A 27,175-nucleotide genomic window follows, 5' to 3' on the forward strand; every position below is an offset into this window, starting at 1 on the left:
TATACCTGTACCTGTACAGGGTGTGTGAGTGGCGGGGTATATCTGCACCTGTACGGGGTGTGAGAGGGGCGGGGTATACCTGTACATGTACGGGGTGTGTGAGGGGCGGGGTATACCTGTACCTGTATGGGGTGTGTGAGGGGTGTGGTATATCTGTACCTGTACGGGGTGTGTGAGGGGCGAGGTATATCTGCACCTGTACGGGGTTTGTGAGGGGCGGGGTATATCTGCTCCTTTATGGGGTGTGTGGCGAGCTGGGTATATCTGCACCTGTACGGGGTGTGTGAGGGGCGGGGTATATCTGCCCCTGTATGGCGTGTGTGAGGGGCGGGGTATATCTGCACCTGTACGGGGTGTGTGAGGGGCGGGGTATACCTGTACCTGTACGGGGTGTGTGAGGGGCGGGGTATACCTGCACCTGTACGGGGTGTGTGAGGGGCGGGGTATACCTGTACCTGTACAGGGTGTGTGAGGGGCGGGGTATATCTGCACCTTGTGCGGGGTGTGTGAGGGGCGGGGTATACCTGTACCTGTATGGGGTGTGTGAGGGGCGGGGTATATCTGCACCTGTACGGGGTGTGTGAGGGGCGGGGTATACCTGTACCTGTACAGGGTGTGTGAGGGGTGGGGTATATCTGCACCTGTACAGGGTGTGTGAGGGGTGGGGTATATCTGCACCTGTACGGGGTGTGTGAGGGGCGGGGTATATCTGCACCTGTACAGGGTGTGTAAGGAGCAGGGTATATATGTACGGGGTGTGTGAGGGGTGGGGTATATCTGCACCTGTACGGGGTGTGTGAGGGGTGGGGAATATCTGCACCTGTATGGAGTCTGTGAGGGGTGGGGTATATCTGTACCTGTACGGGGTGTGTGAGGGTGGGGTATATCTGCACCTGTACGGGGTATGTGAGGGGTGGGGTATATCTGCACCTGTACAGGGTGTGTGAGGGGCGGGGTATATCTGCACCTGTACGGGGTGTGTGAGGGGTGGGGTATATCTGCACCTGTACAGGGTGTGTGAGGGGCGGGGTATATCTGCACCTGTTCAGGGTGTGTGAGGGGCGGGGTATATCTGCACCTGTTCAGGGTGTGTGAGGGGCGGGGTATATCTGTACCTGTATGGGGTTTGTGATGGGCGGGGTATACCTGTACCTATACAGGGTGTGTGAGGGGTGGGGTATATCTGCACCTGTACAGGGTGTGTGAGGGGCTGGGTATACCTGCACCTGTACAGGGTGTGTGAGGGGCGGGGTATATCTGCACCTGTACAGGGTGTGTGAGGGGCGGGGTATATCTGCACCTGTACAGGGTATGTGAGGGGCGGGGTATATCTGCACCTGTACAGGGTGTGTGAGGGGCAGGGTATATCTGCACCTGTATGGGGTTTGTGGCGAGCGGGGTATATCTGCACATGTACAGGGTGTGTGACGGGTGGGGTATATCGGCACCTGTATGGGGTGTGTGGCGAGTGGGGTATATCTGCACCTGTACGGGGTGTGTGAGGGGCGGGGTATATCTGCACCTGTATGGGGTTTGTGAGGGGCGGGGTATATCTGCACCTGTATGGGGTGTGTGAGGGGCAGGGTATATCTGCACCTGTACGGGGTGTGTGAGGGGCGGGGTATATCTGCACCTGTACAGGGTGTGTGAGGGTCGGGGTATATCTACACCTGTACGGGGTGTTTGAGGGGCGGGGTATATCTGCACCTGTACGGGGTGTGTGAGGGGTGGGGTATATCTGTACCTGTACGGGGTGTGTGAGGGGCGGGGTATATCTGCACCTGTACGGGGTTTGTGAGGGGCGGGGTATATCTGCTCCTGTATGGGGTGTGTGGCGAGCTGGGTATATCTGCACCTGTACGGGGTGTGTGAGGGGCGGGGTATATCTGCACCTGTATGGCGTGTGTGAGGGGCGGGGTATATCTGCACCTGTACGGGGAGTGTGAGGGGCGGGGTATACCTGTACCTGTACGGGGTGTGTGAGGGGCGGGGTATATCTGCACCTGTACAGGGTGTGTGAGGGGCAGGGTATATCTGCACCTGTACGGGGTGTGTGAGGGGCGGGGTATACCTGTACCTGTACAGGGTGTGTGGGGGGCGGGGTATATCTGCACCTGTACGGGTTGTGTGAGGGGCGGGGTATACCTGTACCTGTACAGGGTGTGTGAGGGGCGGGGTATATCTGCACCTGTACGGGGTGTGTGAGGGGCGGGGTATACCTGCACCTGTATGGGGTGTGTGAGGGGCGGGGTATACCTGTACCTGTACAGGGTGTGTGAGGGGCGGGGTATATCTGCACCTGTGCGGGGTGTGTGAGGGGCGGGGTATACCTGTACCTGTACGGGGTGTGTGAGGGGCGGGGTATATCTGCACCTGTACGGGGTGTGTGAGGGGCGGGTATACCTGCACCTGTACGGGGTGTGTGAGGGGCGGGGTATATCTGCACCTGTGCGGGGTGTGTGAGGGGCGGGGTATACCTGTACCTGTATGGGGTGTGTGAGGGGCGGGGTATATCTGCACCTGTACGGGGTGTGTGAGGGGCGGGGTATACCTGTACCTGTATAGGGTGTGTGAGGGGTGGGGTATATCTGCACCTGTGCGGGGTGTGTGAGGGGCGGGGTATATCTGCACCTGTACAGGGTGTGTGAGGGGCGGGGTATATCTGCACCTGTGCGGGGTGTGTGAGGGGCGGGGTATACCTGTACCTGTATGGGGTGTGTGAGGGGCGGGGTATATCTGCACCTGTACGGGGTGTGTGAGGGGCGGGGTATACCTGTACCTGTACAGGGTGTGTGAGGGGCGGGGTATATCTGCACCTGTACGGGGTGTGTGAGGGGCGGGGTATACCTGTACCTGTACAGGGTGTGTGAGGGGCGGGGTATATCTGCACCTGTACGGGGTGTGTGAGGGGCGGGGTATACCTGTACATGTACGGGGTGTGTGAGGGGCGGGGTATATCTGCACCTGTACAGGGTGTGTGAGGGGCGGGGTATACCTGTACCTGTACGGGGTGTGTGAGGGGCGGGGTATACCTGTACCTGTACGGGGTGTGTGAGGGGCGGGGTATATCTGCATCTGTACAGTGTGTGTGAGGGGCGGGGTATTACCTGTACCTGTATGGGGTGTGTGGCGAGCACTCAATAACAGCGGGGCTCTGCCACGGGCACCAATCAAGGAGAAGATGGACGCTAAAGATTAAGCACATCACACCCCGCTGGGATATGAACGTGTCCGTCCTGCCATAATGAAAATTGTTTCTAAATCCCCTAAAAGTGCGCACACAAAAGAAAAAAAACAAACGATATTATAACCAAATCGTAAGCATTTAAATCAATGTGGCCACGTGCAGTTTCACTTACAATATAATGAAAATGTCTTGAATGTTGAACATATTACAGAATCGTTCTAGGATTTATTGCTCCGATGTGTCAAAGTGGGATAATTACAGAGTATTTTGCTCCTCTTAGGACACAGATATTTGTGTGTTCCCCATAAAATATAATATTTAGGAGGAGGAACGATCTTTGGGATACACAATGGTAATGATCTCTTCATACGTACTGTAGTATGTTTCCCAAAGTGAATGTGCAGGGTCCCATACTGACTTCATGTGTAACCCGCTCCGGTAATGGAAATGTGAGGAAATGCGTCACTGAAAGTGTAGTGAGTGCATGGAACTGCCTTTCAGCAGATGTGTACGTATGGATGGATATATGAATGTATGTATATTTGTAAATATTTATATACATTTTGATGCCCACACCACGTTGTAGCATCTTTTAGTCCCAGATAAAGGCAGGAAACGTCGTACTTCCTTATGTGGGGTTTCTTTACAGGGATTAAATCATATGCCAACAGGCCCATCGTCCCTTTAAGAAAACCAAATAATATAAAATAAACACATTTTCCCTTTAGGGAAAGCTACAGTAACTTCACCGTAGCTTTCTCTCTCAGTAGTTGGATGGCCAGCTATGTTGGTTCCCACCCTCAAAACATGCCCTGGTATATGCAACAATCTACACAGTCTTTGCACACGGCAATAACAAATGGCTTTTTGCTTATCTGTTTGTAAGTCCTCCGGAGCAAACGTCCCTGCTTCCGCACAGCCTTGTTGTCCTTTCCTTCTTAGTGGAAACTCGGCCCCACATGCGCCCAGAGAAACACTCCTCTGTACCAGCTTCCGCAGCTGGGGAGCACTTCTGAGGAATTAATGCTGTGTGGACTGGAAACACACTTACTTCATTGTTCCAGCCCCTAGAGGACAGTGATGGTATCACAACATACATAAAGGTGGTAGATAAATAAAAACATTATTGTGGAAAACAACAGTATCTTAAATATTGGAAAGCGGAAAATGGGGTCTGAGGCGTTACAGCGGGTAAGAGAATGGGCGGGCGCCATGCGGTCGTTACGGCGTCTTTCCTCACACATTCTACAGATGCAACTGCCGGTTTTAGACTGCTTGCCAAGGAAAATATGTGACCATCTCGCAGTAACTCGTGGGAAGGTCCACAGCAGGCCGTAATGGCCACTCGGATTAACACAGCAGGGGTCCATGTGTTTGAAGGGGACTCGCAGCTGGGTGGGATTCACACAGCGTGAGTCCCAGTAAAATGCAGGGACCCTTCTTTGGTTTGATGTAATTTCGGGATGTCATCTCAAATGCGCAGATCCCTGGTCTCTCTCGCACCTTTACGGACTGAAACCTGGAACGTTCTGTGAAGACTTGTGCAGAGGGTTTTAGCCCAGGAGACATTTTTTAAGGGGAAATCAAAAATAGGCTTTTATTAGCCGGCGTGTTTAAACAGCAAAAACATGGCTTATGTTTCAGCAAAAACAGGGTTAACGGAAAGCGAACAAAACAGGGCAAACTCCCACAGGGAACACGGACTATACCATTCACCCTATCTATGGGTTGGGGGGCCTAGGCCCCTTACCAACAGCACTCAGATAAACGGTTCACAGGTGGAGGTCAGTTACCCAGTATGGGCCCCGACTTCTTCCAGCCTGGCTAGGAGGGGGGAAAAGACTCCCAGTGCAGGCTTCTCTCCACAGCGGTCCGGCAACTTCCAGGGTGAGAGAGAAATAGTCACTGTGTGATCTCTCCAGCAGTCTCAGGGTGTCTCCCCGGGTGAGAGAGACGTAGTCTCTGCGTGATCTCTCCAGCAGTCTCAGGGTGTCTCCCTGGGTGAGAGAGATGTAGTCTCTGCGTGATCTCTCCGGCAGTCTCAGGGTGTCTCCCTGGGTGAGAGAGACGTAGTCTCCGTGTGATCTCTCCAGCAGTCTCAGGGTGTCTCCCTGGGTGAGAGAGACGTAGTCTCTGTGTGATCTCTCCAGCAGTCTCAGGGTGTCTCCCTGGGTGAGAGAGACGTAGTCTCTGCTTGATCTCTCCGGCAGTCCCGGGGTGTCTCCCTGGGTGAGAGAGACGTAGTCTCCGTGTGATCTCTCCGGCAGTCTCAGGGTGTCTCCCTGGGTGAGAGAGACGTAGTCTCTGCTTGATCTCTCCGGCAGTCTCAGGGTGTCTCCCTGGGTGAGAGAGACGTAGTCTCTGCTTGATCTCTCCGGCAGTCTCAGGGTGTCTCCCTGGGTGAGAGAGACGTAGTCTCTGTGTGATCTCTCCAGCAGTCTCAGGGTGTCTCCCTGGGTGAGAGAGACGTAGTCTCTGCTTGATCTCTCCGGCAGTCTCAGGGTGTCTCCCTGGGTGAGAGAGACGTAGTCTCTGCGTGATCTCTCCAGCAGTCTCAGGGTGTCTCCCTGGGTGAGAGAGACGTAGTCTCCGTGTGATCTCTCCGGCCGTCTCAGGGTGTCTCCCTGGGTGAGAGAGACGTAGTCTCCGCGTGATCTCTCCGGCAGTCTCAGGGTGTCTCCCTGGGTGAGAGAGATGTAGTCTCTGTGTGATCTCTCCAGCAGTCTCAGGGTGTCTCCCTGGGTGAGAGAGACGTAGTCTCTGCTTGATCTCTCCGGCAGTCCCGGGGTGTCTCCCTGGGTGAGAGAGACGTAGTCTCCGTGTGATCTCTCCGGCAGTCTCAGGGTGTCTCCCTGGGTGAGAAAGACGTAGTCTCTGTGTGATCTCTCCAGCAGTCTCAGGGTGTCTCCCTGGGTGAGAGAGACGTAGTCTCTGCGTGATCTCTCCAGCAGTCTCAGGGTGTCTCCCTGGGTGAGAGAGACGTAGTCTCTGCGTGATCTCTCCGGCAGTCTCAGGGTGTCTCCCTGGGTGAGAGAGACGTAGTCTCCGCGTGATCTCTCCGGCAGTCTCAGGGTGTCTCCCTGGGTGAGAAAGACATAGTCTCCGTGTGATCTCTCCGGCCGTCTCAGGGTGTCTCCCTGGGTGAGAGAGACGTAGTCTCTGCGTGATCTCTCCGGCAGTCTCAGGGTGTCTCCCTGGGTGAGAGAGACGTAGTCTCTGTGTGATCTCTCCGGCAGTCCCAGGGTGTCTCCCTGGGTGAGAGAGACGTAGTCTCTGCGTGATCTCTCCAGCAGTCACAGGGTGTCTCCCTGGGTGAGAGAGACGTAGTCTCTGCGTGATCTCTCCGGCAGTCTCAGGGTGTCTCCCTGGGTGAGAGAGATGTTGTCTCTGTGTGATCTCTCCGGCAGTCCCAGGGTGTCTCCCTGGGTGAGAGAGACGTAGTCTCCGCGTGATCTCTCCAGCAGTCTCAGGGTGTCTCCCTGGGTGAGAGAGACGTAGTCTCTGTGTGATCTCTCCGGCAGTCTCAGGGTGTCTCCCTGGGTGAGAGAGACGTAGTCTCTGCGTGATCTCTCCAGCAGTCACAGGGTGTCTCCCTGGGTGAGAGAGACGTAGTCTCCGTGTGATCTCTCCAGCAGTCTCAGGGTGTCTCCCTGGGTGAGAGAGACGTAGTCTCCGTGTGATCTCTCCGGCCGTCTCAGGGTGTCTCCCTGGGTGAGAGAGACGTAGTCTCCGTGTGATCTCTCCGGCCGTCTCAGGGTGTCTCCCTGGGTGAGAGAGACGTAGTCTCTGCGTGATCTCTCCAGCAGTCTCAGGGTGTCTCCCTGGGTGAGAGAGACGTAGTCTCCGTGTGATCTCTCCGGCCGTCTCAGGGTGTCTCCCTGGGTGAGAGAGACGTAGTCTCTGCGTGATCTCTCCAGCAGTCACAGGGTGTCTCCCTGGGTGAGAGAGACGTAGTCTCTGCGTGATCTCTCCGGCAGTCTCAGGGTGTCTCCCTGGGTGAGAGAGATGTTGTCTCTGTGTGATCTCTCCGGCAGTCCCAGGGTGTCTCCCTGGGTGAGAGAGACGTAGTCTCCGCGTGATCTCTCCAGCAGTCTCAGGGTGTCTCCCTGGGTGAGAGAGACGTAGTCTCCGTGTGATCTCTCCAGCAGTGTCAGGGTGTCTCCCTGGGTGAGAGAGACGTAGTCTCCGTGTGATCTCTCCAGCAGTCTCAGGGTGTCTCCCTGGGTGAGAGAGACGTAGTCTCCGTGTGATCTCTCCAGCAGTCTCAGGTTGTCTCCCTGGGTGAGAGAGACGTAGTCTCCGTGTGATCTCTCCAGCAGTCTCAGGATGTCTCCCTGGGTGAGAGAGACGTAGTCTCTGCGTGATCTCTCCAGCAGTCTCAGGGTGTCTCCCTGGGTGAGAGAAACGTAGTCTCTGCGTGATCTCTCCAGCAGTCTCAGGGTGTCTCCCTGGGTGAGAGAGACGTAGTCTCTGCGTGATCTCTCCAGCAGTCTCAGGGTGTCTCCCTGGGTGAGAGAGACGTAGTCTCTGTGTGATGTCTCCAGCAGTCTCAGGGTGTCTCCCTGGGTGAGAGAGACGTAGTCTCCGTGTGATCTTTCCAGCAGTCTCAGGGTGTCTCCCTGGGTGAGAGAGACGTAGTCTCTGTGTGATGTCTCCAGCAGTCTCAGGGTGTCTCCCTGGGTGAGAGAGACGTAGTCTCTGCGTGATCTCTCCGGCAGTTTCAGGGTGTCTCCCTGGGTGAGAGAGACGTAGTCTCTGCGTGATCTCTCCAGCAGTCTCAGGGTGTCTCCCTGGGTGAGAGAGACGTAGTCTCCGTGTGATCTCTCCGGCAGTCTCAGGGTGTCTCCCTGGGTGAGAGAGACGTAGTTTTTTTGTGATCTCTCCAGCAGTTTCAGGGTGTCTCCCTGGGTGAGAGAGATGTAGTCTCTGCGTGATCTCTCCGGCAGTCTCAGGGTGTCTCCCTGGGTGAGAGAGACGTAGTCTCCGTGTGATCTCTCCGGCAGTCTCAGGGTGTCTCCCTGGGTGAGAGAGACGTTGTCTCTGCGTGATCTCTCCGGCAGTCTCAGGGTGTCTCCCTGGGTGAGAGAGACGTAGTCTCTGCGTGATCTCTCCGGCAGTCTCAGGGTGTCTCCCTGGGTGAGAGAGACGTAGTCTCTGCGTGATCTCTCCGGCAGTCTCAGGGTGTCTCCCTGGGTGAGAGAGACGTAGTCTCTGTGTGATCTCTCCAGCAGTCTCAGGGTGTCTCCCTGGGTGAGAGAGACGTAGTCTCTGCTTGATCTCTCCGGCAGTCCCGGGGTGTCTCCCTGGGTGAGAGAGACGTAGTCTCCGTGTGATCTCTCCGGCAGTCTCAGGGTGTCTCCCTGGGTGAGAGAGACGTAGTCTCTGCTTGATCTCTCCGGCAGTCCCGGGGTGTCTCCCTGGGTGAGAGAGACGTAGTCTCTGTGTGATCTCTCCAGCAGTCTCAGGGTGTCTCCCTGGGTGAGAGAGACGTAGTCTCTGCTTGATCTCTCCGGCAGTCTCAGGGTGTCTCCCTGGGTGAGAGAGACGTAGTCTCCGTGTGATCTCTCCGGCAGTCTCAGGGTGTCTCCCTGGGTGAGAGAGACGTAGTCTCTGTGTGATCTCTCCAGCAGTCTCAGGGTGTCTCCCTGGGTGAGAGAGACGTAGTCTCTGCTTGATCTCTCCGGCAGTCTCAGGGTGTTTCCCTGGGTGAGAGAGACGTAGTCTCTGTGTGATCTCTCCGGCAGTCTCAGGGTGTCTCCCTGGGTGAGAGAGACGTAGTCTCTGTGTGATCTCTCCGGCAGTCTCAGGGTGTCTCCCTGGGTGAGAGAGACGTAGTCTCTGTGTGATCTCTCCGGCAGTCTCAGGGTGTCTCCCTGGGTGAGAAAGACGTAGTCTCTGTGTGATCTCTCCAGCAGTCTCAGGGTGTCTCCCTGGGTGAGAGAGACGTAGTCTCTGCGTGATCTCTCCAGCAGTCTCAGGGTGTCTCCCTGGGTGAGAGAGACGTAGTCTCCGTGTGATCTCTCCGGCCGTCTCAGGGTGTCTCCCTGGGTGAGAGAGACGTAGTCTCTGCGTGATCTCTCCAGCAGTCTCAGGGTGTTTCCCTGGGTGAGAGAGACGTAGTCTCTGCGTGATCTCTCCATCTCTCCAGCAGTCTCAGGGTGTCTCCCTGGGTGAGAGAGACGTAGTCTCCGTGTGATCTCTCCAGCAGTCTCAGGGTGTCTCCCTGGGTGAGAGAGACGTAGTCTCCGTGTGATCTCTCCAGCAGTCTCAGGGTGTCTCCCTGGGTGAGAGAGACGTAGTCTCCGTGTGATCTCTCCAGCAGTCTCAGGGTGTCTCCCTGGGTGAGAGAGACGTAGTCTCTGCGTGATCTCTCCAGCAGTCTCAGGGTGTCTCCCTGGGTGAGAGAGACGTAGTCTCTGTGTGATCTCTCCAGCAGTCTCAGGGTGTCTCCCTGGGTGAGAGAGACGTAGTCTCTGCGTGATCTCTCCGGCAGTCTCAGGGTGTCTCCCTGGGTGAGAGAGACGTAGTCTCTGCGTGATCTCTCCAGCAGTCTCAGGGTGTCTCCCTGGGTGAGAGACGTAGTCTCTGCGTGATCTCTCCGGCAGTCTCAGGGTGTCTCCCTGGGTGAGAGAGACGTAGTCTCTGCGTGATCTCTCCAGCAGTCTCAGGGTGTCTCCCTGGGTGAGAGAGACGTAGTCTCCGTGTGATCTCTCCGGCAGTCTCAGGGTGTCTCCCTGGGTGAGAGAGACGTTGTCTCTGCGTGATCTCTCCGGCAGTCTCAGGGTGTCTCCCTGGGTGAGAGAGACGTAGTCTCCGTGTGATCTCTCCGGCAGTCTCAGGGTGTCTCCCTGGGTGAGAGAGACGTAGTCTCTGCGTGATCTCTCCGGCAGTCTCAGGGTGTCTCCCTGGGTGAGAGAGACGTTGTCTCTGCGTGATCTCTCCGGCAGTCTCAGGGTGTCTCCCTGGGTGAGAGAGATGTAGTCTCCGCGTGATCTCTCCGGCAGTCTCAGGGTGTCTCCCTGGGTGAGAGAGACGTAGTCTCTGCGTGATCTCTCCAGCAGTCTCAGGGTGTCTCCCTGGGTGAGAGAGACGTAGTCTCCGTGTGATCTCTCCGGCAGTCTCAGGGTGTCTCCCTGGGTGAGAGAGACGTAATCTCTGCGTGATCTCTCCGGCAGTCTCAGGGTGTCTCCCTGGGTGAGAGAGACGTAGTCTCTGCTTGATCTCTCCAGCAGTCCCGGGGTGTCTCCCGGGGTGAGAGAGACGTAGTCTCTGTGTGATCTCTCCAGCAGTCTCAGGGTGTCTCCCTGGGTGAGAGAGACGTAGTCTCTGCGTGATCTCTCCAGCAGTCTCAGGGTGTCTCCCTGGGTGAGAGAGACGTAGTCTCCGTGTGATCTCTCCAGCAGTCTCAGGGTGTCTCCCTGGGTGAGAGAGACGTAGTCTCTGCGTGATCTCTCCGGCAGTCTCAGGGTGTCTCCCTGGGTGAGAGAGACGTTGTCTCTGCGTGATCTCTCCGGCAGTCTCAGGGTGTCTCCCTGGGTGAGAGAGACGTAGTCTCCGTGTGATCTCTCCGGCAGTCTCAGGGTGTCTCCCTGGGTGAGAGAGACGTAGTCTCTGCGTGATCTCTCCGGCAGTCTCAGGGTGTCTCCCTGGGTGAGAGAGACGTTGTCTCTGCGTGATCTCTCCGGCAGTCTCAGGGTGTCTCCCTGGGTGAGAGAGATGTAGTCTCCGCGTGATCTCTCCGGCAGTCTCAGGGTGTCTCCCTGGGTGAGAGAGACGTAGTCTCTGCGTGATCTCTCCAGCAGTCTCAGGGTGTCTCCCTGGGTGAGAGAGACGTAGTCTCCGTGTGATCTCTCCGGCAGTCTCAGGGTGTCTCCCTGGGTGAGAGAGACGTAGTCTCTGCGTGATCTCTCCGGCAGTCTCAGGGTGTCTCCCTGGGTGAGAGAGACGTAGTCTCTGCTTGATCTCTCCAGCAGTCCCGGGGTGTCTCCCGGGGTGAGAGAGACGTAGTCTCTGTGTGATCTCTCCAGCAGTCTCAGGGTGTCTCCCTGGGTGAGAGAGACGTAGTCTCTGCTTGATCTCTCCGGCAGTCTCAGGGTGTCTCCCTGGGTGAGAGAGACGTAGTCTCTGCGTGATGTCTCCAGCAGTCTCAGGGTGTCTCCCTGGGTGAGAGAGACGTAGTCTCTGTGTGATCTCTCCGGCAGTCTCAGGGTGTTTCCCTGGGTGAGAGAGACGTAGTCTCTGCTTGATCTCTCCGGCAGTGTCAGGGTGTCTCCCTGGGTGAGAGAGACGTAGTCTCCGTGTGATCTCTCCGGCAGTCTCAGGGTGTCTCCCTGGGTGAGAGAGACGTAGTCTCTGCTTGATCTCTCCGGCAGTCCCGGGGTGTCTCCCTGGGTGAGAGAGACGTAGTCTCTGTGTGATCTCTCCGGCAGTCTCAGGGTGTCTCCCTGGGTGAGAAAGACGTAGTCTCTGTGTGATCTCTCCAGCAGTCTCAGGGTGTCTCCCTGGGTGAGAGAGACGTAGTCTCTGCGTGATCTCTCCGGCAGTCTCAGGGTGTCTCCCTGGGTGAGAGAGACGTAGTCTCTGTGTGACCTCTCCAGCAGTCTCAGGGTGTCTCCCTGGGTGAGAGAGACGTAGTCTCCGTGTGATCTCTCTGGCCGTCTCAGGGTGTCTCCCTGGGTGAGAGAGACGTAGTCTCTGCGTGATCTCTCCAGCAGTCTCAGGGTGTCTCCCTGGGTGAGAGAGACGTAGTCTCTGCGTGATCTCTCCAGCAGTCTCAGGGTGTCTCCCTGGGTGAGAGAGACGTAGTCTCTGTGTGATCTCTCCAGCAGTCTCAGGGTGTCTCCCTGGGTGAGAGAGACGTAGTCTCTGCGTGATCTCTCCAGCAGTCTCAGGGTGTCTCCCTGGGTGAGAGAGACGTAGTCTCTGCGTGATGTCTCCAGCAGTCTCAGGGTGTCTCCCTGGGTGAGAGAGACGTAGTCTCCGTGTGATCTTTCCAGCAGTCTCAGGGTGTCTCCCTGGGTGAGAGAGACGTAGTCTCTGCGTGATCTCTCCAGCAGTCTCAGGGTGTCTCCCTGGGTGAGAGAGACGTAGTCTCTGTGTGATGTCTCCAGCAGTCTCAGGGTGTCTCCCTGGGTGAGAGAGACGTAGTCTCTGCGTGATCTCTCCGGCAGTCTCAGGGTGTCTCCCTGGGTGAGAAAGACGTAGTCTCTGCGTGATCTCTCCGGCAGTCTCAGGGTGTCTCCCTGGGTGAGAGAGACGTAGTCTCCGTGTGATCTCTCCAGCAGTCTCAGGGTGTCTCCCTGGGTGAGAGAGACGTAGTCTCTGTGTGATCTCTCCAGCAGTCTCGGTGTCTCCCTGGGTGAGAGAGACGTAGTCTCTGTGCGATCTCTCCGGCAGTCCCAGGGTGTCTCCCTGGGTGAGAGAGATGTAGTCTCCATGTGATCTCTCCGGCAGTCCCAGGGTGTCTCCCTGGGTGAGAGAGACGTAGTCTCCGCGTGATCTCTCCAGCAGTCTCAGGGTGTCTCCCTGGGTGAGAGAGACGTTGTCTCTGCGTGATCTCTCCGGCAGTCTCAGGGTGTCTCCCTGGGTGAGAGAGACGTAGTCTCTGCATGATCTCTCCAGCAGTCTCAGGGTGTCTCCCTGGGTGAGAGAGACGTAGTCTCTGCGTGATCTCTCCAGCAGTCTCAGGGTGTCTCCCTGGGTGAGAGAGACGTAGTCTCCGCGTGATCTCTCCAGCAGTCTCAGGATGTCTCCCTGGGTGAGAGAGATATAGTCTCTGCGTAATCTCTCCAGCAGTCTCAGGGTGTCTCCCTGGGTGAGAGAGACGTAGTCTCTGTGTGATCTCTCCAGCAGTCTCAGGGTGTCTCCCTGGGTGAGAGAGACGTAGTCTCTGTGTGATCTCTCCAGCAGTCTCAGGGTGTCTCCCTGGGTGAGAGAGACGTAGTCTCCGCGTGATCTCTCCAGCAGTCTCAGGATGTCTCCCTGGGTGAGAGAGATATAGTCTCTGCGTGATCTCTCCGGCAGTCTCAGGGTGTCTCCCTGGGTGAGAGAGACGTAGTCTCTGCGTGATCTCTCCAGCAGTCTCAGGGTGTCTCCCTGGGTGAGAGAGACGTAGTCTCCGTGTGATCTCTCCGGCAGTCTCAGGGTGTCTCCCTTGGTGAGAGAGACGTAGTCTCTGCGTGATCTCTTCAGCAGTCTCAGGGTGTCTCCCTGGGTGAGAGAGACGTAGTCTCTGTGTGATGTCTCCAGCAGTCTCAGGGTGTCTCCCTGGGTGAGAGAGACGTAGTCTCTGTGTGATGTCTCCAGCAGTCTCAGGGTGTCTCCCTGGGTGAGAGAGACGTAGTCTCTGCGTGATCTCTCCAGCAGTCTCAGGGTGTCTCCCTGGGTGAGAGAGACGTAGTCTCTGTGTGATCTCTCCAGCAGTCTCAGGGTGTCTCCCTGGGTGAGAGAGACGTAGTCTCTGCGTGATCTCTCCGGCAGTCTCAGGGTGTCTCCCTGGGTGAGAGAGACGTAGTCTCTGCGTGATCTCTCCGGCAGTCTCAGGGTGTCTCCCTGGGTGAGGGAGACGTAGTCTCTGTGTGATCTCTCCGGCAGTCTCAGGGTGTCTCCCTGGGTGAGAGAGACGTAGTCTCTGTGTGATCTCTCCAGCAGTCTCAGGGTGTCTCCCTGGGTGAGAGAGACGTAGTCTCTGCGTGATCTCTCCAGCAGTCTCAGGGTGTCTCCCTGGGTGAGAGAGACGTAGTCTCTGCGTGATCTCTCCAGCAGTCTCAGGGTGTCTCCCTGGGTGAGAGAGACGTAGTCTCCGTGTGATCTCTCCGGCAGTCTCAGGGTGTCTCCCTTGGTGAGAGAGACGTAGTCTCTGCGTGATCTCTCCAGCAGTCTCAGGGTGTCTCCCTGGGTGAGAGAGACGTAGTCTCTGTGTGATGTCTCCAGCAGTCTCAGGGTGTCTCCCTGGGTGAGAGAGACGTAGTCTCTGCGTGATCTCTCCGGCAGTCTCAGGGTGTCTCCCTGGGTGAGAGAGACGTAGTCTCTGCGTGATCTCTCCGGCAGTCTCAGGGTGTCTCCCTGGGTGAGAGAGACGTAGTCTCTGCGTGATCTCTCCAGCAGTCCCAGGGTGTCTCCCGGGGTGAGAGAGACGTAGTCTCCGTGTGATCTCTCCAGCAGTCTCAGGCTGTCTCCCTGGGTGAGAGAGACGTAGTCTCCGTGTAATCTCTCCGGCAGTCTCAGGGTGTCTCCCTGGGTGAGAGAGACGTAGTCTCTGTGTGATCTCTCCAGCAGTCTCAGGCTGTCTCCCTGGGTGAGAGAGACGTAGTCTCCGTGTGATCTCTCCAGCAGTCTCAGGCTGTCTCCCTGGGTGAGAGAGACGTAGTCTCCGCGTGATCTCTCCAGCAGTCTCAGGGTGTCTCCCTGGGTGAGAGAGACGTAGTCTCTGTGTGATCTCTCCAGCAGTCTCAGGGTGTCTCCCTGGGTGAGAGAGACGTAGTCTCTGTGTGATCTCTCCAGCAGTCTCAGGGTGTCTCCCTGGGTGAGAGAGACGTAGTCTCCGTGTAATCTCTCCGGCAGTCTCAGGGTGTCTCCCTGGGTGAGAGAGACGTAGTCTCCGTGTGATCTCTCCAGCAGTCTCAGGGTGTCTCCCTGGGTGAGAGAGACGAAGTCTCCGCGTGATCTCTCCGGCAGTCTCAGGGTGTCTCCCTGGGTTAGAGAGACGTAGTCTCTGCGTGATCTCTCCGGCAGTCTCAGGGTGTCTCCCTGGGTGAGAGACGTAGTCTCTGCGTGATCTCTCCGGCAGTCTCAGGGTGTCTCCCTGGGTGAGAGAGACGTAGTCTCTGCGTGATCTCTCCAGCAGTCTCAGGGTGTCTCCCTGGGTGAGAGAGACGTAGTCTCCGTGTGATCTCTCCGGCAGTCTTAGGGTGTCTCCCTTGGTGAGAGAGACGTAGTCTCCACGTGATCTCTCCGGCAGTGTCAGGGTGTCTCCCTGGGTGAGAGAGACGTAGTCTCTGCGTGATCTCTCCGGCAGTCTCAGGGTGTCTCCCTGGGTGAGAGAGACGTAGTCTCTGCGTGATCTCTCCAGCAGTCTCAGGGTGTCTCCCTGGGTGAGAGAGACGTAGTCTCTGTGTGATGTCTCCAGCAGTCTCAGGGTGTCTCCCTGGGTGAGAGAGACGTAGTCTCTGTGCGATCTCTCCGGCAGTCTCAGGGTGTCTCCCTTGGTGAGAGAGACGTAGTCTCCACGTGATCTCTCCGGCAGTGTCAGGGTGTCTCCCTGGGTGAGAGAGACGTAGTCTCTGCGTGATCTCTCCAGCAGTCTCAGGGTGTCTCCCTGGGTGAGAGAGACGTAGTCTCCGTGTGATCTCTCCAGCAGTCCCGGGGTGTCTCCCTGGGTGAGAGAGACGTAGTCTCTGTGTGATCTCTCCAGCAGTCTCAGGGTGTCTCCCTGGGTGAGAGACGTAGTCTCTGCGTGATCTCTCCGGCAGTCTCAGGGTGTCTCCCTGGGTGAGAGAGACGTAGTCTCTGCGTGATCTCTCCGGCAGTCTCAGGGTGTCTCCCTGGGTGAGAGAGACGTAGTCTCTGCGTGATCTCTCCAGCAGTCTCAGGGTGTCTCCCTGGGTGAGAGAGACGTAGTCTCCGTGTGATCTCTCCGGCAGTCTCAGGGTGTCTCCCTGGGTGAGAGAGACGTAGTCTCTGCGTGATCTCTCCAGCAGTCTCAGGGTGTCTCCCTTGGTGAGAGAGACGTAGTCTCTGTGTGATCTCTCCGGCAGTCTCAGGGTGTCTCCCTGGGTGAGAGAGACGTAGTCTCCGTGTGATCTCTCCAGCAGTCTCAGGGTGTCTCCCTGGGTGAGAGAGACGTAGTCTCTGCGTGATCTCTCCGGCAGTCTCAGGGTGTCTCCCTGGGTGAGAGAGACGTAGTCTCTGTGTGATCTCTCCGGCAGTCTCAGGGTGTCTCCCTGGGTGAGAGAGACGTAGTCTCTGTGTGATCTCTCCAGCAGTCTCAGGGTGTCTCCCTGGGTGAGAGAGACGTAGTCTCCGTGTGATCTCTCCAGCAGTCTCAGGGTGTCTCCCTAGGTGAGAGAGACGTAGTCTCTGTGTGATGTCTCCAGCAGTCTCAGGGTGTCTCCCTGGGTGAGAGAGACGTAGTCTCTGTGTGATCTCTCCGGCAGTCTCAGGGTGTCTCCCTGGGTGAGAGAGACGTAGTCTCTGTGTGATCTCTCCAGCAGTCTCAGGGTGTCTCCCTGGGTGAGAGAGACGTAGTCTCTGTGTGATCTCTCCGGCAGTCTCAGGGTGTCTCCCTGGGTGAGAGAGACGTAGTCTCTGTGTGATCTCTCCAGCAGTCTCAGGGTGTCTCCCTGGGTGAGAGAGACGTAGTCTCTGTGTGATGTCTCCAGCAGTCTCAGGGTGTCTCCCTGGGTGAGAGAGACGTAGTCTCTGTGTGATCTCTCCGGCAGTCTCAGGGTGTCTCCCTGGGTGAGAGAGACGTAGTCTCTGTGTGATCTCTCCAGCAGTCTCAGGGTGTCTCCCTGGGTGAGAGAGACGTAGTCTCTGTGTGATCTCTCCGGCAGTCTCAGGGTGTCTCCCTGGGTGAGAGAGACGTAGTCTCTGTGTGATCTCTCCGGCAGTCTCAGGGTGTCTCCCTGGGTGAGAGAGACGTAGTCTCTGCGTGATCTCTCCGGCAGTCCCAGGGTGTCTCCCTTGGTGAGAGAGACGTAGTCTCCGTGTAATCTCTCCGGCAGTCTCAGGGTGTCTCCCTGGGTGAGAGAGACGTAGTCACTGCGTGATCTCTCCGGCAGTCCCAGGGTGTCTCCCTTGGTGAGAGAGACGTAGTCTCCGTGTAATCTCTCCGGCTGTCCCGGGGCGTCTCTCTGCACTAGAGATCTCTTTGCAGTGAATGCTGCAGGATTTTTAAAGGAGTAACGAGCTAGCTGAGCAGGTTAATTAGGACAGTCTGCTCTGAATTAACCTGCTCAGTGCTGGGCTCAAGCTCTGCGCACACAGGTTTCTCTGCTAGTTACACAGGAAGGCCCCTGTTACAACACGGTATATATAAAATCAGAATGACACACGCAGTAACTAGGATAAACAGTACTTCATATGTTTGCGTTGATTGATTGTGCTCAAAGTGTTAAAAGAATCTCTGCTAGACCAGTGTCCATATAGACATGTACACTCCTGGGGTATATTCTATACGCTCCTATATTGCTGATCCGTGAGGTCCTACATGGAAGTCCCATTGACTTCACCGGGCTCCCATCCCAGGCAGTGGGGATCAGCGATCTCGGAGCTTATAGAATATACCCCATGGACTATATATACAGTATACTTTATTCCCTCTTTATTAACCACTCATTTTCTTTCTCTTCCCTCTCTCTGTTACCCTGAACCCTCTACCTATCATTCTCACTCTCTCCTCTCTCTCTCTCCCCTCTGTTCTCTATTTCTCTCCTATTCCCCGTACTTCTCTCTGTTTCCCTCTCTCTCTCTCTTCCTTCTCTGATGTTCCTCTTTCTTTCTCTCCTCTCTTTCTCCTCTTTTCTCTATTTCTCTCCTATTCCCTGTACTTTTTCTCTCTGTCTCCCTCTCTCTCTCTTCCTTCTCTGATGTTCCTCTTTCTTTCTCTCCTCTCTTTCTCCTCTTTTCTCTATTTCTCTCCTATTCCCCGTACTTCTCTGTGTCCCTCTCTCTCCCCTCGTTTCTCTATTTCTCTCCTATTCCCCGTACTTCTCTCTGTTTCCCTCTCTCTCTTCCTTCTCTGATGTTCCTCTTTCTTTCTCTCCTCTCTTTCTCCTCTTTTCTATATTTCTCTCCTATTCCCTGTACTTCTTCTCTCTATCTCCCTCTCCCTCTTCCTTCTCTGATGTTCCTCTTTCTCTCTCTCCCCTCTTTACTCTATTTCTCTCGCTTACCACATCTCTTCCTCCCTCCTCTGTTGACCCCTTTCTACCACTTCCAGACTACCACCCTGATTGGACTTTTGAAGACCGCTCGCCTCCTCCGCTTGGTACGAGTGGCCCGTAAGCTGGACCGTTACTCAGAGTATGGAGCGGCTGTGCTCTTCCTCCTCATGTGCACCTTTGCCCTCATCGCTCACTGGTTGGCCTGCATCTGGTACGCCATTGGTAACATGGAGCACTATGACAAGGACTATCGTCCCATCGGCTGGCTCTACTCCCTGGGCACCCAGATCATGAAACCATACAACAGCAGTAACCTGAAGTCTGGGCCCTCCATCAACGACAAGTATGTGACCGCCCTCTACTTCACCTTCAGCAGCCTGACCAGTGTGGGCTTCGGAAACGTGTCACCCAACACCAACTCGGAGAAGATATTTTCCATCTGCGTCATGCTAATTGGATGTGAGTACATGATGGGGGGGGGACACACTCACTGATCTTTCATACACACTCTTTGCCGTTAGAGACGAGTACGATCGATCAGAGTCACTCCATTAATTACCACGCAGGTTCTGGTTCTGTATTCCCATGTAAAGGAGAAAACCACCTGTGCAGTCTCATTGTGATGCCCTAGTGACAGGATCACGGGACAGGAGGTCCTTCATTGGGGAAGCTCTGTTTTGCATGTACTCAAGTTGGTGGATCTTCTCCTTTGAACAGTCACGCCCTCTGGGCCATTAGTAGCCCAGGAGGTACCTCGGTAGGCAGAGTTATTGCTCCCGCAGGTGAACTGGCTCGGTATACCCAGCATCCTTCTCCCACAACGCCGGTGCGCTGTGTACGTCTGGTCGCCGCGCCCCAGCGGTTGTAATAACGTCGGCATTATCTGTAGAGGGAAACATTTACCAAAGTCTAGGGGAATCCGAATAAATGTCGCCTGCTTGGAAAACTAGATACTACATTAAGTAACTGAAAGTATTCCCATTGAAATCATAGTTGGTTTTATTTGATGAGCTTGGTACTGTTCTTGGCCATGTTTTGCAGCCAGTGGGTTTTGGTTGATTACTTCATAGAATCTCATAGCATTAAGGCCTCGAGGTTCAGTACTTACATCGTGTGACTCGGGAAGTGTCAGTAGGACAGGTCACGTGACCGACATACTCATGGGAGACGTTGAATTCCACACCCGAGCTTGCCATTTTCGCTGATGTATTGTATCACAACTGCTGCAGCGTGCGACTCGTGGCTCACAATGTGTGGCGGGTGTGAGACGCCTGGTCCACGGGCCTGATTTATTGCACGTGAGCACACTCAAGCAAGAAAAGAGATGTTATTTTGTGCCTGGACTCTCAGCGCTCGCTCCACAAAGCTGCAGGAAATCCGGCCTTATAACAGGGAGAGCCGTGGTGTTCCCCGAGGTTAACATGTGTCCTCCAAGCTCGTTATATGCAAACACAGCAGCCGTACCACTGCTCATTCGCAGCGGCGTGATGCCATGTTAATGTAGCATAAGGTTGCACTATTTTCCAATAACGGGACATTAAGTATGTCTTAGCGTTACTCCGACCCAGAAGTAGCGTTATCCCTTAACTCATGTTGATATTGAGGGGATACGGAAAGCGCCTGTAAATAACGCTATGTTAGTTAAATCGTACATAACTGCGGTCCAAAAATGAACAATGGTTCCCAGCACTGAAAGCATGAGTCAAAAACTTCATTCATCAAAAAGGCATATTTTACTGAAAAAGTGGGCACAGAGTTATGATACAGGGTTACAGATACAGTTACATAAGTGCACAGGGTATACATTATATACAAGACATTGCATGCACAGTTAAAGATAATATATATGTGTCCCTGTTTCCCCCTAAACAATAAGGCTACTGGTGCTGCCACTACCTGTTGGCTCACACAGAGCCAAAGCCTCCGCCACGGGGAGCCCGGGGTGATATAATAATAGTCTCGGTGCAGCGCCTCCACCTGAGAGGGAGCCCAGCATAGGAACCAATAATAATAACACACAGTTTATAATGCCAGCCTCACACGGCCGTAACCCACCACTGTGTACCCAACACGTGTCCTTAGAGTCCCACACCCACCCCAATGTGTGAGACAGCGCTGCCCACAAGAATAGGTTGGTGCACTTAGTGTAATTAGGTACCTGCCGGGTGCTCCAGCACCCGGGGGCGCTGAGAACAAGGTAGATTGGATCCACTGATCCAGCGATGAAGTCGTCCGCGATGAGTCTGCCTCCGCGTGGGGTGGTATCTGGTTGGAGTGTCCCACCGTGAAGATAGTCTCTGTGCAGCAGGTGTCTGGTCCCAGACTACCTGTAATCAGGATGCAGTCGCGTCCTGACTGTGTCCCTTGCTTAATAATGCTACAGAGGCAGTGTCCCTATCTTATGGGCCAGTCCCTGTAGTAACCACAAGCTGAGGTGAGTCGGGGCCTACTGGGGGTAATCTGGCCTAGTACAGGAGTCACAGAACCCTGCACACATACACCCTACCCTGTTGGCATCCCATTTCCGACTGGCGTGCTTCTCAGCACCAAATGTGTCTATCTCCTGCAGGGGGAATCCTGCAGCCCTATTAGCTGATTCGCGCCATGTGATGAACAGCCCCTGAGGCTGCTGGGAGCTGTAGTTCCCATACGGAGCTCCTGGGTGTAATGGCCATCGCGGGGAATCTTCTGCGCATGCGCAAAGGTGTAGCAAGATGGCCGCCGCACTCACAACCTTCTCCTGCGTATGCGCATCTCTGCACAAGATGGCGGCGCCCTGCAAAGGAAGCCGCCGGCGACGCGATCGCCTCCTCCACTTCACTGGCACCCGTCAGACATACCCGCACCCCTCCCACGCCTATCGGAAGGTAGAGAAGGGCAGGGGAAAGCCCAGTGGGGGACCTGGCTACATATATTATAGGTGTATGTAGCAGTTACAGACCAGATTAAAATGTGAGACAGCTTTAGTTTTGAAAGAATTTAAACTGGTGGTGGATGTGAGAGTCTCCGGTAGGTTGTTCCAGTTTTGGGGTGCACGGTAGGAGAAGGAGGAATATCCGGATACTTTGTTGAGCCTTGGGACCATGAATAGTCTTTTGGAGTCTGATCTCAGGTGATGAGTGCTGCAAGTGGTAGGGGTGAGGAGCTTGTTCAGGTAGCTGGGTAGCTTGCCCATGAAGAATTTAAAGGCAAGACAGGAAAGGTGAACTTTGCGCCTAGACTCGAGTGATGACCAATCTAGTTCTGTGAGCATTTCGCAGTGATGTGTGCTGTAGTTGCATTGGAGAACGAAACGACAAATTGAATTGTAGAGGGTGTCAAGTTTGCTAAGGTGGGTTTGAGGAGCCGAGCCATATACTATGTCTCCATAATCGATAATTGGCATTAGCATCTGCTGTGCGATACGCTTTCTGACCAGCAGGCAGGGAGGATTTGTTCCTGTAAAGTACCCCTAGTTTGACATAGGTTTTGGATGTCAGGGTATCAATGTGCATCCCGAATGTTAAGTGGGAGTCAAACCATATGCCCAGTGTGACAGGGTGAAGTCAACCCCTATCAATTATTCATGGGAAACATATGTCTGAGTGCTTCATCCAGCACTCATAAGGGTTAACTCAGGTGGAAGTTAGGTGATCAGGAAGTAAGCTGACACCTGAGAGCCAGGAAGTTAGAAAAGGATGTTGTTACTAGCAGTAGCTGGCTCCCTCAGACCAGAGCACATGGATAGATGTGCTGCTAGCCAGAAGGATACAACACACTACTTACTGCAGCCAAAGTAAGATTTGTTTCATTTGTTTTCATGACTGCTTAAAAGACTCTGAAGGTTTGGTTATGGTTTAGCCAGCCTGCTAGATAGGTCTGCTGTGTTAGTCAGTTTTTCTCCCATCATGGAACAGGATTTATTTTGTTAAAGGGACAGTGTACCCGCATGTTATGTTACTGTGGAGAAATAAAGCCATTGAACATTTTTCATTATCCTGAAACTACACGTGTGGACTGTTCCCTGACCTCGGCTACAGGCCGTCCTGCCACACCCAGGTATTTAAAACTAGTAACAGGGGCTTGGATAGTATTCAAAGCTTTAGAAATTTAGCCTTGGTCCCAAATACCATTGTTGCAGCCTTGCCTGTGTTTAGAAACAGTTTGTTTTGGGAAATCCAATTTTTAAGTCTCAAAGTCAGACTGCAGTACGTGTTCAAGGTCAGAGAGGCTATGGCTGTGTGCATATAGGATTGTGTCATCCGCATCGTGACACCGGAAGTTTAAGGGTTAAACATTTCTCTCAGGACGCGCTGGCAGACATTGCAAGAATTATTTAAGCGTTTCATTCTCACATCAAAGTGTGACATCATACTTCCTCATCCTTCTGTCATCCGTAGTGCTTTGTGATACTGCTTTCTCATATTTGTCTTCATATTGATCTCTCGCTCTTTCACTAAAATATTCCTATTTGATGAATGAAGTTTTTGACTCGTGCTTTGAGCGCTGGGAACCATTGCTGATTTTTAGACCACAGTATAATTTAACTAACATGGCGTTATTTCCAGCCGGTATTTCCCTATCCTCTCCTGCGTCAGAGTAACGCTTATACAGAGCGCTGGGAACCATCGCTGCCCCAGTATAATATAACTAACATGGCGGTATTTCCAGGCGGTATTTCCCTATCCTCTCCTGCGTCAGAGTAACGCTAAGACAGAGTGCTGGGAACCATTGTTAATTGTTGGATTACTTTACAGAATACACGGAGGTCCAATTCCCCGTGCTGACCCGTTCCCAGTGCTGACCCTTTCTCTGTGCTAACCCGTTCCCTTTGCTGACCCGTTCTCTGTGCTGACCCGTTCCCTGTGCTGACCCGTTCCCCGTGCTGACCCGTTCCCCGTGCTGACCCATTCCCCGTGCTGACCCATTCTCTGTGCTGACCTGTTCCCTGTGCTGACCTGTTCCCCGTGCTGACCTGCTCCCCCGTGCTGACCCGTTCCCCGTGCTGACCTGCTCCCCCGTGCTGACCCGTTCCCCGTGCTGACCTGCTCCCCCGTGCTGACCCATTCTCCGTGCTGACCCGTTCCCTGTGCTGACCCGCTCCCCCGTGCTGACCCATTCTCCGTGCTGACCCGTTCCCTGTGCTGACCCGCTCCCCCCTGCTGATCTAGGACATGCGTGTAATAATAACAATCATCTGTTCCTTAGCAGGTCTTAAAATTAGGTGAATACAACCTCAGATGAACAACAACACATGATATATTACACCGTGTCATGCTTTATTTAACAAAAATAAAGCCAACATGGAGAAGCCTCAAAAACACAGATATCAGGCTAATGCAAGGAGAGTGTCAGGTGGGATCCCAGGGAAACGTGTTCCCTGGATCAGCAACACCAGCCGGTCACAATGTGAACAGAAGTACCTAAGGGACACACTAATCGATACACTGATATCATATAAGTGCACAAACAAATATAAAGTCCCCAGCGCTATAAGTCCAAGATATCGTGACCTTAAAGGAAGTCTCTAATCTTTCAAGATGGTCGTTGGGCTTGATAAAGATGTTCCAGATGGGACGGTGTCTTTTGATGTAGATGAGTACACCTTCTGAAATACAGATGACAGACACACCTGATTGCGCAGCGTATTTCTACAATCAGATCCCTATCTAAGATAGTACAGAATCTTACTCACATAAGTTACATCTGTATGTTCATTGGAGAGAATCAGTGGTGGCTCCCCTCCTCCTCTGTTCCTCTCACGAACCCCCGTGTGGAGACAGCTTACTGGGATCAATCACAGTCCTCGATGGCGTCAAGGATAGATCCGTTGCGACACCCCCACCGACGTCAGATAAGATGGGCACAATATGGTGTAGTATGTAATTACTTTAATAGGCTAAAACACTTATACAAAGCATTAAAATACACTCACATGGTGCAGTGTGGATGATACTCCGCGCTAATGCTTAATATTTTAATGCTTTGTATAAGTGTTTTAGCCTATTAAAGTAATTGCATACTACACCATATTGTGCCCATCTTATCTGACGTCGGTGGGGGTGTCGCAACGGATACATCCTTGACGCCATCGAGGACTGTGATTGATCCCAGTAAGCTGTCTCCACACGGGGGTTCGTGAGAGGAACAGAGGAGAAGGGGAGCCACCACAGATTCTCTCCAATGAACATACAGATGTAACTTATGTGAGTAAGATTCTGTATTATCCTAGATAGGGATCTGATTGTAGAAATACGCTGCGCAATCAGGTGTGTCTGTCATCTATATTTCAGAAGGTGTACTCATCTACATCAAAAGACACCGTCCCATCTGGAACATCTTTATCAAGCCCAACTACCATCTTGAAAGATTAGAGACTTCCTTTAAGGTCACGGTATCTTGGACTTATAGCGCTGGGGACTTTATATTTGTTTGTGCACTTTTGTTATCAGGTTTGGAATAGCCTGTCATATTGTCACCAAGCTGCTTGATATATATTTTTTGTTTTCACTTTGATGTTTTGTAATGACACATATTGTTTAGCACATTATTGTTAGCACTTAATAATTAATTTAGTGTAGGTTAGCGCTTTTTTGGAGGGGTTAATTCCTTTGTTTTTGTCTATTACTGATATCATATACATATAAACCACACACACTGCAAGATGGAAACCGTAGAGGTAGAACTGGCCCATCGTGGTGGGAAGTGTGCAGAAATCTAGGAACAATGTGAAGAGATGGATGTGATCCGTTATGTAGATAACACAAAGAGATCTAAGTGTCACCAAAAATTCCTAACATGGAAATGAACAAATGTCCAGATATATACAGGATAACATGAATATCCTGGATATATAACATGAATATCCTGGATATATAACATGAATATCCTGGATATATAACATGAATATCCTGGATATATAACAGGAATATCCTGGATATATAACATGAATATCCTGGATATATAACATGAATATCCTGGATATATAACACGAATATCCTGGATATATAACACGAATATCCTGGATATATAACAGGAATATCCTGGATATATAACAGGAATATCCTGGATATATAACATGAATATCCTGGATATATAACATGAATATCCTGGATATATAACATGAATATCCTGGATATATAACATGAATATCCTGGATATATAACATGAATATCCTGGATATATAACATGAATATCCTGGATATATAACATGAATATGAATATCCTGGATATATAACATGAATATATCTGGACATTTGATCATTTCCATGTTAGGAATTTTTTTGTCTCATTTTGGGGGATGAGACGGGGACATGTACAATTACAGAGATGTCCTTGCTTGGGGGATGAGACGGAGACATGTACAATTACAGAGATGTCCGTGCTTGGGGGATGAGACGGAGACATGTACAATTACAGAGATCTCCTTGCTTGGGGGATGAGACGGGGACATGTACAATTACAGAGATGTCCGTGCTTGGGGGATGAGACGGGGACATGTACAATTACAGAGATGTCCTTGCTTGGGGGATGAGACGGAGACATGTACAATTACAGAGATGTCCGTGCTTGGGGGATGAGACGGAGACATGTACAATTACAGAGATGTCCTTGCTTGGGGGATGAGACAGAGACATGTACAATTACAGAGATGTCCTTGCTTGGGGGATGAGACGGAGACATGTACAATTACAGAGATGTCCTTGCTTGGGGGATGAGACGGAGACATATACAATTACAGAGATGTCCTTGCTTGGGGGATGAGACGGAGACATGTACAATTACAGAGATGTCCTTGCTTGGGGGATGAGACGTAGACATGTACAATTACAGAGATGTCCTTGCTTGGGGGATGAGAGGGGGACATGTACAATTACAGAGATGTCCTTGCTTGGGGAATGAGACGGGGACATGTACAATTACAGAGATGTCCTTGCTTGGGGGATGAGACGGAGACATGTACAATTACAGAGATGTCCTTGCTTGGGGGATGAGACGGAGACATGTACAATTACAGAGATGTCCTTGCTTGGGGGATGAGACGGAGACATGTACAATTACAGAGATGTCCTTGCTTGGGGGATGAGACGGGGACATGTACAATTACAGAGATGTCCTTGCTTGGGGAATGAGACGGGGACATGTACAATTACAGAGATGTCCTTGCTTGGGGGATGAGACGGAGACATGTACAATTACAGAGATGTCCTTGCTTGGGGGATGAGACGGAGACATGTACAATTACAGAGATATCCTTGCTTGGGGGATGAGACGGAGACATGTACAATTACAGAGATGTCCTTGCTTGGGGGATGAGACGGGGACATGTACAATTACAGAGATGTCCGTGTTTGGGGGATGAGACGGGGACATGTACAATTACAGAGATGTCCTTGCTTGGGGGATGAGACGGAGACATGTACAATTACAGAGATGTCCTTGCTTGGGGGATGAGACAGAGACATGTACAATTACAGAGATGTCCTTGCTTGGGGGATGAGACGGAGACATGTACAATTACAGAGATGTCCTTGCTTGGGGGATGAGACGGGGACATGTACAATTACAGAGATGTCCTTGCTTGGGGGATGAGACGGGGACATGTACAATTACAGAGATGTCCTTGCTTGGGGATGAGACAGAGACATTTATAATTACAGAGATGTCATTGCTTGGGGAATGAGACGGAGACATGTACAATTACAGAGATGTCCTTGCTTGGGGGATGAGACGGAGACATGTACAATTACAGAGATGTCCTTGCTTGGGGGATGTGACGGAGACATGTACAATTACAGAGATGTCCTTGCATGGGGAGTGAGACGGAGACATGTACAATTACAGAGATGTCCTTGCTTGGGGGATGAGACGGGGACATGTACAATTACAGAGATGTCCTTGCTTGGGGGATGAGACGGAGACATGTACAATTACAGAGATGTCCTTGCTTGGGGGATGAGACGGAGACATGTACAATTACAGAGAAGTCCTTGCTTGGAGGATGAGACGGAGACATGTACAATTACAGAGATATCCTTGCTTGGGGGATGAGACGGAGACATGTACAATTACAGAGATGTCCTTGCTTGGGGGAGGACATGGGGACATGTACAATTACAGAGAT

General features: G+C 53.0%; 1 protein-coding gene across 3 annotated transcripts in view; it reads left to right on the top strand.

Annotated features, from left to right (window-relative positions):
• LOC142473273 (voltage-gated inwardly rectifying potassium channel KCNH2-like) overlaps nucleotides 1-27,175 on the top strand; it is a 427,634-nt gene that overhangs the window by 354,076 nt on the left and 46,383 nt on the right. For all 3 annotated transcript variants that reach the window (XM_075580479.1, XM_075580478.1, XM_075580480.1), the window contains one exon: nucleotides 18,129-18,531. In XM_075580479.1, the coding sequence (XP_075436594.1) occupies nucleotides 18,129-18,531 (403 nt within the window). The remainder of the gene's footprint in view (nucleotides 1-18,128; nucleotides 18,532-27,175) is intronic.

The sequence above is a fragment of the Ascaphus truei genome, assembly GCF_040206685.1.
Source record: "Ascaphus truei isolate aAscTru1 chromosome 2 unlocalized genomic scaffold, aAscTru1.hap1 SUPER_2_unloc_3, whole genome shotgun sequence".
NCBI classification, from domain to species: domain Eukaryota; kingdom Metazoa; phylum Chordata; class Amphibia; order Anura; family Ascaphidae; genus Ascaphus; species Ascaphus truei.